Below are 17,869 nucleotides of genomic sequence, written 5' to 3'. Positions count from 1 at the left end.
CAGGATCAAAATGATCGCTTTGCTCTTCCCCTCAAGAAAAAGTAACACAGTGTGCAGCTTTACGGTTTGTTTTTGTACCATCACAATTATGTTATAAAATCAAGGTAGAATAAGGAACACATTTCTCGATCATATTGACAACAAAGGTCTGTTAAACAGATGATACACGTGATTTTCAGCTTGTAAAAAGAATTGGCCTTTTTGTTTCTATGAATTTATTTCAAACTGCCCTAGGCAGATTCATATGACTCCTGGTATGGGTGTGTACTCTAAGGGGCAATAGAATGTATTTCCTGGGCAAGTAAATTGTACTGGAAATGTATTAAACATGATAGTCACTGTTTGATACGGTTACCCCACATATCCAAAAGCCTAGGTGAATTAATAAAAAAAATACTACATATGATTTGCTTCTTGCAAAGCTACAAACATTAATGAGATATGGATGCAGAGAAAGAGTTTCTCCTATACTGTTACAATATACCAATCATTTAAAGAGACATTCCAATGCACAAAATACGTTAAAGCATCCTAATGTCTCACAAAGGGTTAAACATATGACTTAAAGGGACATTATACACTCATTTTTTCTTTGCATAAATGTTTTGTAGATGATCTATTTATAAAGTCCATGAAGTTTTTTTTTTTTTAAATGTATAATTTTGCTTATTTTTAAAGAACATTGCTCTGATTTTCAGACTCCTAAACAAGCCCCAAAGTTTTATTTGAATACCGTCAGCTACCTTCTCCAGCTTGCTCCGGTTTGTGTAAAGAGTCTTTTCATATGCAAAAGAAGGGGGAGGGGGGAGTGTCTTATTTCCCACTTGCAGTGGGCTTTCCAACTGCCTTTTCAACAGAGCTAAACTGAAAGCTTCTAAGTAAGTTTTTAAACCATTTTATACTGGATTTTTATATCAGTATCTGTGCATCTTATTCTTTATAGTAGTGTCTTTTACATGCAGTTATATGAAAATGAGTGTATACTGTCCCTTTAAGCTGCCCCTTGTGATATGCAGCACATTGCAGCTCATGAACCAGAAATGGATAATGATTGGCTGCTACATGCGTATGTCTCCATTAATTGGCACAAGTCCTGCTCAGGAACTGTAACATATTGCATCTCCCAAGTGGGACTTTATGTTTTTAACCCATTTACAGGGGTTAATCAATTAGCAATGGACACTAACGCAAAAATAACAAGCTACAATGAATTAGAGAATTTCATTTGCAAATGAACGTCCCTTTAAGGGATGCATACTTCCCTAAAATAAGACGTCCCACAAATAAGTCAGGATGGAAAATTACCCACACTGCCTAGAGAAAATACAATGTCACAGCAGCAGCAGAAACCAGAAAAGATCTTAAAAGTGCCATGTGATTTGGAGTCTATTCTTCATCATCTTATTGTCGTTGTTATAAATCTTTGTATATAACTTTGACCACATCTGCTACAGTCATGCTTATAAAGTACTACTGAAGGCCCATTGTCATCCATCTATCTATCCATCTGATGCTCTTGTTTTATAACCCTTGTACTCTGAAAGTCAAACTCTTCATTTCTATGGACTATAGTGTATCCAAGCACATTATTATCTTCCTACATTACTTCTATTCTGCAGTATTATAAATTATAGAAGCATTTTAAAAGAGTCATATTATTTATGTTCCAAAGACTTTCCAAGCCAGAAGTAAAGTAAAGTAAAGTGAGCAGACGTACCTCTGTTAGCCCCATATAAAGTGCCGTTTGTTTCCATTCTCTCGGATAAATGCTGATGGATTAGTAGCAGAAATTCCAACTCAGGGCACAGATATTTCCAGTATAGGCAGTTTTTTTTGGCTGACAGCTCGTCCCAACTGAATTTGAGTCTCTTCACCTTTGATTTCCTTATGGGTTTTACACCAAAAAAACTAACGATGTTTTGAATGTTTATATGACAGCAGCTCTTTTGTTTTGTCTTGTAGTGTTACCAGCCGCACACTGGACAGGCTGGTCCAGCAGAAAGCTTTTTTTTCTGTCTTTCTGAGAGCTGTGTACACGCCTAGTTTATCCTACCCATTAATCCAGCCTTCTCAGTCGTCAGAGGCTCTGCAGCTGCCTGAACTAAGACTGCAAGTGAGGAATGAGTCTGCTGTTCATTTACTGGCCTTGTTTTAACCTGTAGGAACAGAACTAGCGCTTATAAGGCAAGGTGGTTACGTTTACATGTGTGCTTGTCTATATAGTGGTGTTTCATTTCATACAAATAACATGCAGATCTGTCAAGTCATACTAACAGATAGTGTGACACACAATTTGGGGTCTGTTTTCCAAATCACAATATGGATAAGCATTTTAATTTTGAAAATCTCCTTTGGCATCTGAAAACCCCAATCAGTAGCAACAAGTTTGCATTTTTTTTCAGTCAGTTCTTTTGGCATTGTCAGTAACTTTGCAAGATCAGTTGTGGTTTTTCATGCCAACCCTTATTGAAATGAAAGGGAAAACTTTACAGTGTAGGACGAAGTTAGCAGGGGGCTCACATTTAAAATTAAATCCTGCAGCCAATATAAATCACATTACACTGCTTTCTGCTTACAGCTTGTTTCAATTACCTATATTTTCATATTCATGTGTTTTTTTTTCTATTAGGGTATTAAGTATTTTGAGTATTTCGATAAAAGCTTTCCACCTTTCATTTTTAAGAAAAAAAGTGAGAACTGTAGAGTGGAAATGTTTAGATAATTACGATGGAGTTTTGAGGGGAAATTTAATACACGACCATGGAACGACCATTTTACGATGAAACAACAATTGTGCTTTGTATTTTATTCTTAAAGGTACAGATTTTTATGTGTTTTTTGCGATTCCAGTGTACTTAAAGGGACAGTCAAGTCAAAATTAAACTTTAATAATTCAGATAGGGCATGCAATTTTAAACAGCTTTCTGATTTACATTGTTCTCTTAGTATTCTTTGTTAAAAGCTAAAGCTAGGTATGCTCATATGCTAATTCATAAGCTCTTGAAGGCCATATCTTATTTACAGTTTTTCACAGTTAGACAGTGCTAGTTCATGTGTGCCATATAGAAACATTGTGCTCACCCCAGTGAAGTTATTTAGGAGTCTGCACTGATTGGCTAAACTGCATGTCTGTCAAAAGCACTGAGATAAGGGGGCAGTCTGCAGAGGCTTAGATATAAGGTAATCACAGAGGTAAAAGTTATATTAATATAACTGTGTTGATTACTGGGGAATGGCTAATGAAGGTATTATCTATCTTTTTAAACAATAAAAGGGAAAGTAGACTGTCCCTTTAAATTGCGATTTACACTATGAATATTTAATACCATTTATTCCTGTGGCATTTACATACAAATTTTACATTTTTGATAAAATAAGATTTTTGGTGAAGAATTTTGTTACGATTTTTGATGCATCTTAACAATACAATTTTTTCCCTGCATATTTTTGCATGAATGGTTGAATTGTTTGGTGTGATTTCATATTTCATTGCGCACTTTTGTAATGTATGCACTCCTTCCCGTACGAAAATGCAGTATACGCCCCTTAGCAAGACACCCTGTTTTAAGAGTAAAAAGTGACTTTAGATAATTCCACCAGGGAAATAGACGCACTGGCGAGCATTCTTAAATAATCTCGCCAGCCCAGAGACCTTTAGATAAGACATCCTCAAACTATCAGCTGGCTGAGCATCATGGGAAATGTAGTTCCAAACCCTCCGGAGGGCCTAGTTTGAGGATGTCTGCTTTAGATCATCAAGCCCCTTTATAAGCTGCAAATGCAGTGTTCTTACCAAGACCTATTTAATGGGCACACCACTGAGATGATTTTACTGATCACCCAGCTAAAATCTAAGCTAGTATTAAAGGGACAGTTTTAAAAAGTTTCCATTTTAATTTTCTTTTCAAATTTGCTTCATTCTCAGGGTATTCTTTGTTGAAGAGATACCTATGTAGGTGTCTAGAGCACTACATGGCAGTAAAACATGTTCTTGCAAATGTATAACATCCTTACAAAACTGCTGCCATTTAGTGCTGCAGACACGTGCACGCTCCTGAGATTTCCTTGCTTTTTAACAAGGCCTACCAGGAGAACAAAGAAAATTTAGACAGAAGTAAATTGGAAAGTTTAAAATGGCATGTTTTATCTGTTTAATTTCCCTATAAGCTAACATGAGCTCATATATACATTTTTTTTATGTTTGCTGCACAAATTATCATTAAAATTATTTATTTTAAACGAAGCTATCTAAAGCACAAATTAATTGCATAATTAACATAGGGATAGGACAGTCAAAATTAAAATTGCATGATTCAGGAAGAACGTGTCATTTAAAGACACTTTTTCAAATCTACGTTGTTGCATCTTTTGTTAAAAAAACACTACTAGGAGCTAGCTGGTTATTGGGGGCTACACACATTTGTCTCTTGTCATTGGCTCATCAGATGTCTTCAGCTATCTCCCAGTAGTACATTGCTGTTTTGGAGCTGATTTTAACTTTGTATTTAATCCCTTTGCAGGGGTTAAAAACACACACACATATACATTCACAGACACACATATACAGATGTGGCCGCAAGTATTGGTACCCTTGCATTTTTTTTTCAAATAATGCAGAATTCGCCCTGAAAAGTGTTTGAAATTAAAATATATATTTTTTTCATCCATACATTTTGTAATTGGGCACAATGTACGGTGCAAAGTCTTTCTTTTTCTATAAAGACATTCTAAAATGACCTGGACAATACTATTGAAGCCCTCTAGAAGTTACAATAAAGAATTGTTTTGTGGTGATTCTTCAAGCAGACTATTCTCTTTTAATTAGTATCACAGTTGTCTTCAATCTTATAATCACTCATTCAACCCATTCAATTGGAGAAAATGATTCACTGATGTTTGTCACTGTAAGAACATGGAAAAGAGAAGGAAAACCAGAGAGTTGTGTGAGGAGGTTAGAATGAAGCTAATAGCCAAGTATGGTCAATGTAAAGGCTACAAGACCATCTCAAAAGAGCTTGATGCTCCTGTGAGCACTGTCGCAAATATTATTAAGAAGTTTAGGGCACATGGGTCTGTAGCCAATATACCTGGAAGTGGCCGTAAGAGGAAAATTGACCCAAGATCGACGAGAAAGGTTGTTTAAATGGTGGAGAAAGACATTGAAGCTCAAGGTGAAACAGTTTCAAGTCCCACCATCCTTTGCTGTCTGAATGAAATTGGGGTCCATGGTAGAAGACCTAGGAAGACCCGTCTTCTGAGAGAGAAACACAAAAAAGCCTGACTGGAGTTTGAAAAAATGCATGTTGACAAGCCACAGTCTTGTCTTTTGGACACGAAACAAAAGTAGAGCTTTTTGCCAAATAAAAAAAAACGCCATATATATATACAGCAGGATGGTATTCTTTGTTATAGAGATACCTAGGTATGTAACGTGCACATATCTGGAGCACTACATGGCAGACATAGTGCTGCCATCTAATGCTTTTCAAATAGATACAAAATTTGGAAACTGCTGCCATATAGTGCTGCAGATATGTGCATACTCCTAAGCTTAGCTCCCTGCTTTTCAAAAAGGGATACGAAGAGAATAACATAATTTAAGAATAGAAGTAAATTAGGAAGTTGTATAAAATTGCATACTCTAAGTAAATGAAGAGAAAAATGTGGGTTCATATCCCTTTTAGGCATTGTATAGCAAGACTGGGCGGGAATGGCTTATCCACAGAAACAAAAAGTTGAAGAATTTTGGGCACAGTAGTAAAAAAAAAAAGGACTATAAGAGACAAATTAAACAAAAGGGCCTCCAGTTAGGCTTTGCTTGCTTTGGAGGTAGGTTCTGCAAAACAAGAAATCATCTGTGTCTTCTCATTTAGGTGGGGTAAACAATTTCCAAAATACTTCTATAAATAAAGTAGGGTCTACCCTACATAATTTAGCCATGTTTTGCATGGTTCAAATATAAAGCATAACTGTGTAACAAAGAAAAAACAGCACCCACACCAAGCTCAGGCAAGGAATACAAGAGCCACCACCTCCAACGTAGCACAAAAAAGAAGAAGAATTCCAACCTTTAAGTTAAAAGGACCTTTTTTGTTTTGTTGCATCATGGTCCAAGGATATGAGAAGGACAGAGTTTCAGGCCAACTATGAAGCATAACTCTTAACTGGAGACGGGGTTGCAGGGTTATAGTAGAGATATAAACACCCACCCGATCACTAGACCAAGAGAGAGGTAAGTAAATATGAAGCACATTCATATTCAGGACTGTGCTGAAGAAGTGCAAGAATCAACAGGGTCAGTTTTAGGAGTTACAGTTCTTAGTGAAATCAAAGTCTGGGCTTGCAGCACAGAGACCGAAACAGGTAAAGTAGGTATATAGAAGGAAAATCATACTCTAAATAGACTGAGGTATTATTGTGAAAGCCAAACATCTGAACTGTGACTGGGCAAGTAGTTATTGCAAAATGAAAATCTGTATAACCCTGAATATGAAAGTGATCAAAGTACTAGAAGAAATTATTAACAATAGCTAGCAGAGGGCTTTAGAAAGAAACCAGCTAAAATGAAGAAAGTTCTAGAGGAGGACACCTACTGGTGGGAGGTGTTAGCTGTTTGGGATTGCAGGTGACATTCACCCCACAGTTATCATTACACAAGCACTTGTGTGGGCAGCCCCATACCCTGGGATTATCAATCATCCTGTACAAATTAGTGTGGTGATGATTTAATTACATCACTCAAGAGGTAGTGGTGATGTTAGGAATCAGTGGTCTTAGACATCTGTTCCTTAAAGGGGCAGTATACACCAATTTTCATTTAACTGCATGTAATAGACACTACTATAAAGAATAATATGCACAGATACTGATATGAAAATCCAGTATAAAACCTTTTAAAAACTTACTCCCAATTTAACATTGTTAATGAGATAATCCTGGGACACCCACCGAAAGGGGCTGATAGCAGAACCTCCCCTGCATATGAAAAGACCCATTATACAAACAGAAGCAGTCTGAAGTCTGTATACATCAGTATACCTCTAAAACTTTGGGGCTTGGTTAGGAGTCTGAAAATCAGTACAATGTTATTTAAAAAAAAATCAAAACTATATATTTTTACAAAAACACACCCAGGTGGGCTATATAAATGGATCATCTACAAAATTAATTTTTTATGCTCACAAGCTTTAATGAATCTGCTGAGAGATGCAACAACCATACATACGCCCAAAGAAAAACTGACTAGCCTACTCTCTGATGGACCAAGATCATGGTTAGTAACAATGCCCAGGCTAAGTTGGATTTGCTTTTGCATCTTCTTTTAGTGAATCATGTGAGGCATCACACACCTCTTATGTTAGAGAGAACTTTAGTGAATTTAGACATCTCTCTATAAAAGCAAAGAACATAAAATGAGAAAAGTTTACCAAAGCTGCTTGAAGATGTATGAATGAATGCTTTGGAATACTTTGGTGCATTATATTTCATTTGGATTCCTTGAGTGTCCCTTTAAGTGTTCTAGTAAAGGCAAATAACATATAGGTGGTTATTAACCATTGACATGGCTCCCAACGTCAGTCAGTCCCACAGTCCTGCCTTCCTCCTTAAATTACCCACCAACTACACCACCAACTATGCAGAAGTGTTGCTACATAGATTTTAGCTGCAGGATTGTAATAATCATATAAAGCTAACTACACCAAGGAATAGGCCTAACTGGAGGTGCAAAAGGTTAATGTGACCATTATACCAAGGTACAGGAGGCCTAAAACTAGGAAAAATAGGACAATTGAGAAGTATGAAAACCAGATATTAGGTTAATAAACTGTGAGGTATGACAGTGAGGCAATGAGTATTAATAGTGTGTGTCATAATCAGGTATTGGACATATCTTGGGTAAAAGGGACAGCTCTGTTACCAATGCTGGATAAACACAATCTTGTATATGTGTAATCATACATCTATAGCCGCATATCATTTGTGTTTTTTGTTTATTTTTATAGTGGCTGACTTCCTGTTTCTTATTAGGAATGCTTTAATAATGAGGTATGCTTCCTTACCATATCTCCTGCCCTGTCCCAGCAGAGTTGAAGTTGTCTGCTTTGTGTAAATGTCTTTAGAATACTACTAAGAAACAGAAATGGAAGTATATAGCAAAACTGCTTCTATTTCAATTTGTAATGTACCCTTCTATCCCTTTAAAGCACTGGTTTTTAAACCTGTCCTCAGACCTCCCTAACAGGCACGATTTTGAGGCTATCTGAACTGGAGCATAGGTGAAATAATCATCTGATTAGTAGACATGGTTATTAACCTGCTCTCACTGAAGGTAATCTTAAAATTGTATGCTTTACCGGAATCATGCAAGTTAAAATTTGATTTTTCTATCCCTTTAAAGGGACATGAAATCTAAAATATTTCTTTAATCAATCAGAGCATACAAGTTTTAAACAACTTTCCTATTCACTACTGTTATCAATGCTGCTTCATTCTCTTGGTATCCTTTATTGAAGGAGCAGGAATGCACTACTGGGAGCCAATTGAACACATTGGTTAGCCAAACATAAGGGGCATGTATGTGCAGCCACCAATCAGTAGCTAGCTCCCAGCTCCTGAGCCTACCTAAGTATGCTTTTCAACAAAGGATACCAAGAGGTCAAAGCAAATAAATTGAAAAGTTGTTTAAAATGATATGTTCTATCTTAATCATGATACAATTTGGGTTTCATGTCCCTTTAACTTTACTGGGTTTAAAATGACAGAAGACCAAGTACAATTAGTTTTAGTTTTATTATATAAAAGAAACCAACACATTAAAAAATCTAATACATTTCCAAGACATACAAATAATTTATTAAAAATGTAAATAATTTAGTAATAAAAATTACTACAAGGTTTCAATAAATATCATAATGGAATATAAATACATTTTGTGATTTTGTATTAAAATATATGAATTATTTAAAGCAAATACCAAATAAAACATTTTGTGCAACAAAAGCACTTTATTGTTCACAATAAAAACATTATTTACACTTTGTTTTTAAATTATTTATTATCACTGCCATAAAAGAATCCTACACAACAAATGCTCAGTGTCTCATTTTGCCATTCACATAGCTTATAGAGTAAAGCAAGGGAATATCTATTTGTAATAATACAATTTCAGCCCTGCAATACTTAAATATTACAAAATCAATTATTTTACTTAGTCCAAGTTGCACACTACTGCTGTAGAAATCTATATGATCATGTGATACACAAACACCATAAAGAGCCTAGTACATAGCATTAGTAATGTTTATACCCATGATATAATCAGGTTTTACATTAGGTGCAACTGAGAATTCCTTATTACTAACACATTTAAGTATTCTGAGTAGTTCACCTCTCATTTTTGTCCTGTCATTGCATGGTGTATAGGTAATTGTGTTAAAACAAAGGGTGATTTACTAGTGACGGGATACAAATGGCTTAACATACCCTTTAGATATTATCACTCAGCTGATCTAAATTCTAATGATACAAAAATCATGTAGCTGAGAATCAACCAACCAGTTGAGAGTATGTGCCCCAAATATTCTAAGGTTTAGAGTGGATCTGTATTGCTCTTACTGATGCTGAAGTCTTAGGGGCCTTTCTATCAAGCTCCTGCAGGCTCGCCAGAAACACCAGTTATGAAGCAGCGGTCTAAAGACCGCTGCTCCATAACCCTGTACACCTGCTCTGAGCAGGCGGACAGACATCGCCGGAATTCAACCCGATCGAGTACGATCGGGTTGATTGACCCCCCTGCTGGTGGTCGATTGGCTGCGAGTCTGCAAGGGGCGGCGTTGCACCAGCAGCTCACAAGAGCTGCTGGTGCAATGCTGAATACGGAGAGCGTATTGCTCTCCGCATTCAGCGAGGTATGTCGGACCTGATCCACACTGTCGGATCAGGTCCGGCATACCTTTGATAAATATCCCCCTTAGAATGTTATAAGTTAAAGGGACATTGTCCCTATGAACCATGAACACCTGCTGCAGTGTATGAAGGGCTACATCTGGATGTTGGATAGAGTGGATACACTAAATCCCTCACATAATAGACTGCTATGGGGGTGTGCTGAAAAACTATTGCTTGAGCACTAAGCTGGAGGATTGTTAAACCCCCACTTAAAGGGACAGTATACACTTATTTTCATATAACTGCATGTAATAGACACTACTATAAAGAATAAGATGCACAGATACTGATATAAAAATCCAGTATAAAACTGTTTAAAAACTTACTTAAAAGCTCTCAGTTTGGCTCTGTTGAAAAGGTAGCTGGAAAGCCCACTGCAAGTGGGAAATAAGACACTCCCCCTTCTTTTGCATATGAAAAGACCCTTTAAACAAACAGGAGCAAGCTGGAGAAGGTAGCTGACGGTATTCTCATAAAACTTTGGGGCTTGGGTAGGAGTCTGAAAATCAGAGCAATGTTATTTAAAAATAAGCAAAAATATCCATTTTGTTAAGTGAAAAACTTTATGGGCTATATAAATAGATTATCTACAACACATTTATGCAAAGAAAAAATGAGTGTATAATGTCCCTTTAAAGGGACATTCCAGCCACAATTGGAATCCACATGGGTGCATTTCAGTTTTGAATAGAGGCATTTTTGTAATATACATGTATTAGCAAAAATGTTTCTAATAACAGCTATAGCTGTTTCAAATGTGTATTTAAGTATGCACCGTGCACCAGCATTTTAAATACAGCACTTGTTTGGAGAGCCTAAGTTATTTGTAGCAACTAGTAATTACTCATTTTGTTAGTTACTGACATGATACACACCCCACTGGCACTATAAGCAGCTGCAGTATACAAAATTTTGGTTCACTGAGAATATCTAGCTATGCTTCACGTGCACATGCAGAAAAAAATGTTAACATTAACATTGATAACTTTTACTAGAAGCATTTTTGCCAATACATGTATATTGCAAATATGTTTCTATTCAAAAATGTAATTCATCTATGTGCATTTAAATTATGACCGGAATGTCCCTTTAAGTAGTAGAGCTCGTCATGAAGGATCTGAATGCACTTCCTTAGCACTCGGTATACGACACACTAAAACAATGTTTCCCATGTTAACATTCTCTGGTAAACCTTTTTTTCCATCCACTTGTATTACTAGATTTGCTCTATTCTTAGCATAGATCAAAGTGCATCATAATCTATAGCTCTCCATTTATAATCCATCCTTAAATTGTTTACAGGTAGCTCAATTAACTATTTGTTGTCATTTTGAAAACTCCACATATTTTCAGAGTAGGAATACTGCAGTACTGACTTTAGAAAAGCTATTATAACCCCTTAATGACCAAGGACGTGTCGGGCACGTCCTCATTTGGATGTCAGTTAGCGATCAAGGACCTGCCTGACACGTCCTCTGGAGTTTAAAGCTCTGGAAGCGACCGTGATCGCTTCCAGCCACTTCCAAGGTATTGTAATGATGCCTCGATATACCCACTGATGCAGAGAGGGCCAATCTGTGGCCCTCTCTGCATTGGCCATCGATGGTGCTGATCGTTGGTGGGTGGGAGCTGTAGCAGGGAGGCAGGTGGGCGGCACATCTTTAGTTCCGGATCCTAATCTCACCTCACATTCCTTTGCGTGGTGCCGCGGGAGTGCGGCCGGGTGGACAGGGGGGCGTGCGTGCACATGCGTGCCACATTTACCTAACCGTTTAACAAATGTATGGGAGGGAGGGGGGAGTAAATGTTTTTGCAAGGGATCTGGGAGGGGGAGAGGGGAGGGTATTTGGGGGGGGCAGCTACACTACAAAAAATAGTTTTTTACATAAAAAAACTAACAAAAAAAAACATTTTTGGCATATTGGGTACTGGCAGACACCTGCCAGTACCCAAGATGGCGGCAAATAGGTAGAGGGGGAGGGTTAGGTAGAGGGGGAGGGTTAGAGAGATGTATGGGGGATCATGGAGGTTGGGGGCTAAGGGGGGATCCATCACTGCAGATTGAATATAAAAAAATAAAAATAAAATAATAATAATAAATGCCTTTCTGCCAGTACTTAAGATGGCAGTGACAATTGTGAGGTGGGGGAGGGAAGAGAGCTGTTTGAGGGGGGTCAGGGAGGGATCATGGGGTGGGATGTGTCAGGTGGGAGGCTGATCTCTACACTAAAGCTAAAATTAACCCTGCAAGCTACCTAACTAACCCCTTAACTGCTGGTCATAATACAAATATGGTGCGCAGCGGCATTTAGCAGCCTTCTAATTACCAAAAAACAATGCCAAAGCCATATATGTCTGCTATTTCTGAACAAAGGGGATCCCAGAGAAGCATTTACAACCATTTGTGCCATAGTTGCACAAGCTGTTTGTAAATAATTTCAGTGAGAAACCTAAAGTTTGTGGAAAAGTGAAAACATTTTTTTATTTGATCGCATTTGGCGGTGAAATGGTAGCATGAAATGTACCAAAATGGGTCTAGATCAATACTTTGTTTTTTTTTTACTAAAAAAAATATATACATGGGAAGGGTTATTCAGGGTTTCTTGACATATATCAGTGTTCCAATGTAACTATCGCTAATTTTGAAGATAGCAAAGTGCTACTTGTACTTATTGCCCTATAACTTGCAAAAAAAGCAAAGAACATGTAAACATTGGGTATTTCTAAACTCAGGACAATATTTAGAAACTATTTAGCATGGGTGTTATTTGGTGGTTGTAGATGTGTAACAGATTTTGGGGGTCAAAGTTAGAAAAAGTGTGTTTTTTTTCCATTTTTTTCATCATATTTTCTAAAAAAAAAATTATAGTAAATTATAAGATAAGAAGAAAATAATGGTATCTTTATAAAGTCCATTTAATGGCGAGAAAAACGGTATATAATATGTGTGGGTACAGTAAAGGAGTAAAAGGAAAATTACAGCTAAACACAAACACTGCAGAAATGTAAAAATAGCCCTGGTCCCTAATGGTCAACAAATGGAAAAGGGGTCTGGTCACGAAGGGGTTAATAAGAGGCAGCAGAAGACATCAAACTACCATTTGAAGGTGAGAGAGCAACTCATATAAAAGGTGTTCCTGTACCTGCTTACAATACAATTACAATGCAATGAACTCTTATTGGCTACTTGCCTGAGTGTTTTGTCCTTTTAATCCTATTTATACCAAACTATATATATTTAATAAGTGTAATTGCTTCTCTTTCATATGCATGACAGAATGTCCCTTTAAGGAGAGATCAGGTGATACAACTGTATATGTTTTTAATAACAAGAATAGAGTCAAGGTCTGAATCTAATAAGAATATGCTAAGAATTTTAAAAATGCTGAGTGCCATTCACTGTGTGGAATCTGGATGTTTTCAAGCAACAGAAAGTATTGTCAGTAACGTAGAAGAATATATTTTCTGTAAGTATTTTCCACAATTTTTAAATGCAACATATCTTTCTGCAGTTTGTATATCTTCCCAAGACAGATAAAGAGTTGTGAGATGTTAGAATTTTTTTTCTCAATAGAACACACACATATTGCATTAACCCCCATACACATGGGCATATTTTTCATAACAGATTACTTTTACATTCTCTACATATATAAACAGTGATGCAAGATTTGGATAATTTACTCACTACTGGGATACCCTAGCTGTCATGACAGTTACATATTAAAAAAACATCACAATGTGGACTAAATTTAAGCAAAAATTATGCCTGTCTATCTATCTGTCGTATATATCTATAGTATCTATCTATCTATCTATCTATCTATCTATCTATCTATCTTAGGAAGGGGAAGTTACTCCCCAAAATGCATATGAATTAAAGCTTTTTATAAATATATACTGTATACACACACACACACACACACATATATATATATATATATATATATATATATATATATATATATATATATATATAATTTTAAAAAAGTGTTAATATGAAAAATGATAAATATGTTTCCGTTTAAATATTTTTAAATAGAGGGAGAAATACAAACTGTATTAATATTTAATCTAGTGGTGAAAATTGTTTAAAAGCATCAATTGACAAATCAAAAAGAAAGTAACTGATATTGCAACATTTGTATCTTTATAGAGAGGGAATTCAGCACTATTTTTAGATTCCAAATGATAAAATGTACAAATTGAAAAAATACATAAAAATAAAGTATTTATTTAAATAATATCCCTTCTTGGTATAAAAAAATGTAACCTTTTATTTGTGTGTGTGTGTGTTTTTTTTTTTTGTATCAGGATACTAGACCAGTGTCACTATCCAGTATTTAGGGCACACTAACAGACCAGCTTTTCAGGATTACATTGCATGAGAGCAGGTTAATAACTTGTTGATTATTTAGTTCAAATATCCTGAAATTCCGGCCTGTCAGAGTGCCATGAATACTGGAATTGAGAAACCCTGTACAAGGGTATACTATTTTCACATTATGAAACAGGAGCAGTATCTACTTAACAATATTCCAATTTTCATCTGTGATCCTTGATGATGGTGAGGTGCAGAGGCAGGAGGACAAGGTGAAGGAATTTTTCAGTGGAAAGTGTGCATTTCAGACTCATAACCTTAAAGGGACATGACACCCAAATGTTGAGGCACATCCAGAGCTGGGAGTTTTACAGTGACATAGGGTGTGTACACAGTCCAATTTGAGAGTGCAGTCCATTTCCGTGTTTTAGATAGATTTTATTTATATATATATATATATATATATATATATATATATATATATATATATATATATACACACATACAGTATATATGAAAAAGGGGGGAGAGAAAAACAAGTTTATTACTGTCCAGCACCTGATCATCAATGTTACGTTTAAGAGAGAAATCAACACAAATGGGTATGCCATATATGAATGACTTAAAGGGCCACTAAACCCAAAATCTTTCTTTCATGATTCAGATAGAGAATACAAATTTAAACAACATTGCAATTTACTTCTATTATTTATTTTGCTTCATTTTTTAGATATCCTTAGTCCAAGAAAAAGCAATGCACATGGGTGAGCCAATCACACGAGGCTTTTATGTGCAGAAACCAATCAGCAGCTACTGAGCATATCTAGATATGCTTTTCAGCAAAGAATATCAAGATAATAAAACAAATTAGATAATAGAAGTAAATTAGAAAGATGTTTAAAATTGATTTCTCTTTCTAAATCATGAAAGAAAAAATGTGGGTTTCATGTATATATATATTTATACATAATCACAGATCTTAGCTGAAAAGTATATTGTCAGAAATTAAACAAATTCTAAGCATAATAGGCTAATACTCGTATTGTTCCGAGTATAGGCCGCTATTGATTATAAACTGCACCCTTAAAGTTTGGTGCCATTTTAAAGAAATTCAATTTTTAACTTAAAATATACAGCTAAGTCTCCTTACCCTCCCCCCTCACATACACATCATAAACTTCACAGGTTGCCTCTTCTTAACACACTCAGCCCCCTTACCTGACACAGTGTCCACTACTCACCCTATGCAAGCCTTCCCTCATCCCTCCTCAACCTATGGCACGGTACGGTGGATCTGTGTTGGGATGGTCTGGTGGTGCTCTCCAAGTTGGGCTCATTGCGGGTGGGTCGGGTGGAGGGTTGCTTTTTCCTGCTACTGAGTAGCCAATTACAAATACAATATAAACAGAAGAAAAAGAATTGCGCTAAGAATCTGACACTAAATAGATATTATCTTACTGTTATATATCTCTCTCTCTCCTCACCAGAAGAATAAAAAATAAAAAATATGTAATAAAAATGCAAAGATATAAAATATATAATATGAATGCACACTTCTCATATGCTTATTATAAAGCTTCTTGAATATTTGTAATATGCCTTTATGTTGTTGTACCATCAAAACATACAATTCTTAAAAAAACTATAAGGAACCAAGAAAAAATGGAACTCAATATTGCAGCTCCTGACGTTGAAAATAACTGTGTTTGAAGATAACTGTGTTTAACAGTGTTTTACAGTACCTTGGTAAAGTTACCCATATGCAGGGTTTGACGTATATGGTCTGGATGAACTGTCTATAAAAATCTCCGATTTATGTGATGACCCAAAGGAGATAATTTGAAAAAGGTATATGAGTCTCTTGATGGCTTATACATAAGTTTTCCTTGTTAGTAACAAATATAATTGTGGTGCCGTATCCGTGCCGCCTTTATTCAGCCAGGTGTTCCAGGACCTTTGCTCAGGAGTGATGACATGAAAAAAAAAGAAGAAAGAGGCGCACAGGGCGAGACTCAAGTGAAGAATTTTATTGCAAGTTACTGCACACGCAAAACAAATTGCACTTACTAGATTAAAAATAAAACAGGCATTCTAGTGGAGCGCTGTGTTTCTACAGCTACCTTGTCTCACACGACAGGCATAGATGGTCTGCCTTCTTAGTGCTGCAATCAGAGTCTGGGGAAGTTTCCGGATCCTTTTCCAAAATTCTGTGTAGCTCGTGGGGACAAGTAGACTTGTAAGTTCCTAACGCCTCCAAGAGATATGCAAAGCCTATCTCAGTTTTATTTGGTTTTAAAAAAATTTTTGTAAGTATTCCTCTCTTGAGAAGTAAACAGAGCCGCTTATTTTTAGTCCACACTTTAGAGATAGTTAAATGAGTAATAGCACTCGCATATGAATATGTAGTAGTCATCCAATAAAGTGTATTGAAAGTTTGTGAAAACCCCCACTAGTTGCCTATTGGGGAAAAATGTATAGTATAAAAATTAATAGTATTAAATATATATATCTAAATGTGTATTAATAAATATATATAGGTTTCCAGTTTAAACCACAAATACACTGTTTCCACCCTGTTTGAAAATGCAGTCTTTATAGCGTATAGTATATACTTAGCGCTATATGTGTGTTTTTAATATTTTTATATTTATATGTTGTCTTTTTAAAATGTTTGAAATAATGTTAATTGCTTTATGAGATATTTAAATGTTTGTATAATTGGCCTTACTAGGTTCAGTAAATGATATGACATATATACACTGCTAAAGTATGCAACAATGTAATGACCAGACAGACCTTCATCTAGGATTGGTCACAGAAACACACCTAACTATTATGATTGGACAATATGCCTTTAAATTGAAAAGGCGCAATATCTGAGACATCAGTCTTTTAAACTTGCCTCTTGAAGAAGCCCGGCCGCAGATCGGGGGGAAACACGTTAGGCTTTGCATATCACCTGGAGGTGTTAGGAACTTATAAGTCTACTTGTCCCCACGAGCTACACAGAGTTTTGGAAAAGGATCCGGAAACTTCCCCGGACTCTGATTGCAGCACTGAGAAGGCAGACCATCTATGCCTGTCGTGTGAGACAAGGTAGCTGTAGGAACACAGCGCTCCACTTGAATGCCTGTTTTATTTTTAATCTAGTAAGTGCAATATGTTTTGCGTGTGCAGTAACTTGCAATAAAATTCTTCATTTGAGTCTCGCCCTATGCGCCTCTTTCTTCTTTTCTTTTTCATGTAATTACAAATACAACTTTGAGGAGGGGATCGTCCCTGGTGCTCATTCTGTATAGGAGTGTTTTGTGCAGGAGCTTCAGTTGTCGGCTGCAGCCAACAGAATCTCCAGAAAGCCCACTGTTTGTACCCAAACTCCTCCCTGTAACGAGAACCGTGCTCCCGCCCAACCCCACCCCAACCCGGGCCATTTATAGCAACATCCCAAGTATAGGCAGCAACCCTGATTTAAAGACTTGCATGAGGGAGAAAAAGTGTGGCCTATACTCAAAACAATACGGTAAAATGCAGCTTGTCCGCCACTAGAGCACTTGGTGATGCGATAGTACGCCAAGTGTTTACAAGCTCGGCTTGAAAGTG

At 36.4% G+C, this 17,869-nt stretch overlaps 1 protein-coding gene across 1 annotated transcript in view; it reads right to left on the bottom strand.

Moving 5' to 3' along the window:
* The window catches only part of PLCD1 (phospholipase C delta 1), a 381,478-nt gene extending 379,501 nt beyond the window's left edge, over nt 1-1,977 (bottom strand). Inside the window, exon 1 of the mRNA XM_053713769.1 lies at nt 1,718-1,977. Within this exon, the coding sequence (XP_053569744.1) occupies nt 1,718-1,754 (37 nt within the window). The 5' untranslated portion in view covers nt 1,755-1,977. The remainder of the gene's footprint in view (nt 1-1,717) is intronic.
* Between the last annotated feature and the right edge of the window lie 15,892 nt (nt 1,978-17,869).

This window comes from Bombina bombina, chromosome 5, assembly GCF_027579735.1.
Source record: "Bombina bombina isolate aBomBom1 chromosome 5, aBomBom1.pri, whole genome shotgun sequence".
NCBI classification, from domain to species: domain Eukaryota; kingdom Metazoa; phylum Chordata; class Amphibia; order Anura; family Bombinatoridae; genus Bombina; species Bombina bombina.
This window is presented reverse-complemented; position numbering and strand designations above follow the sequence as displayed.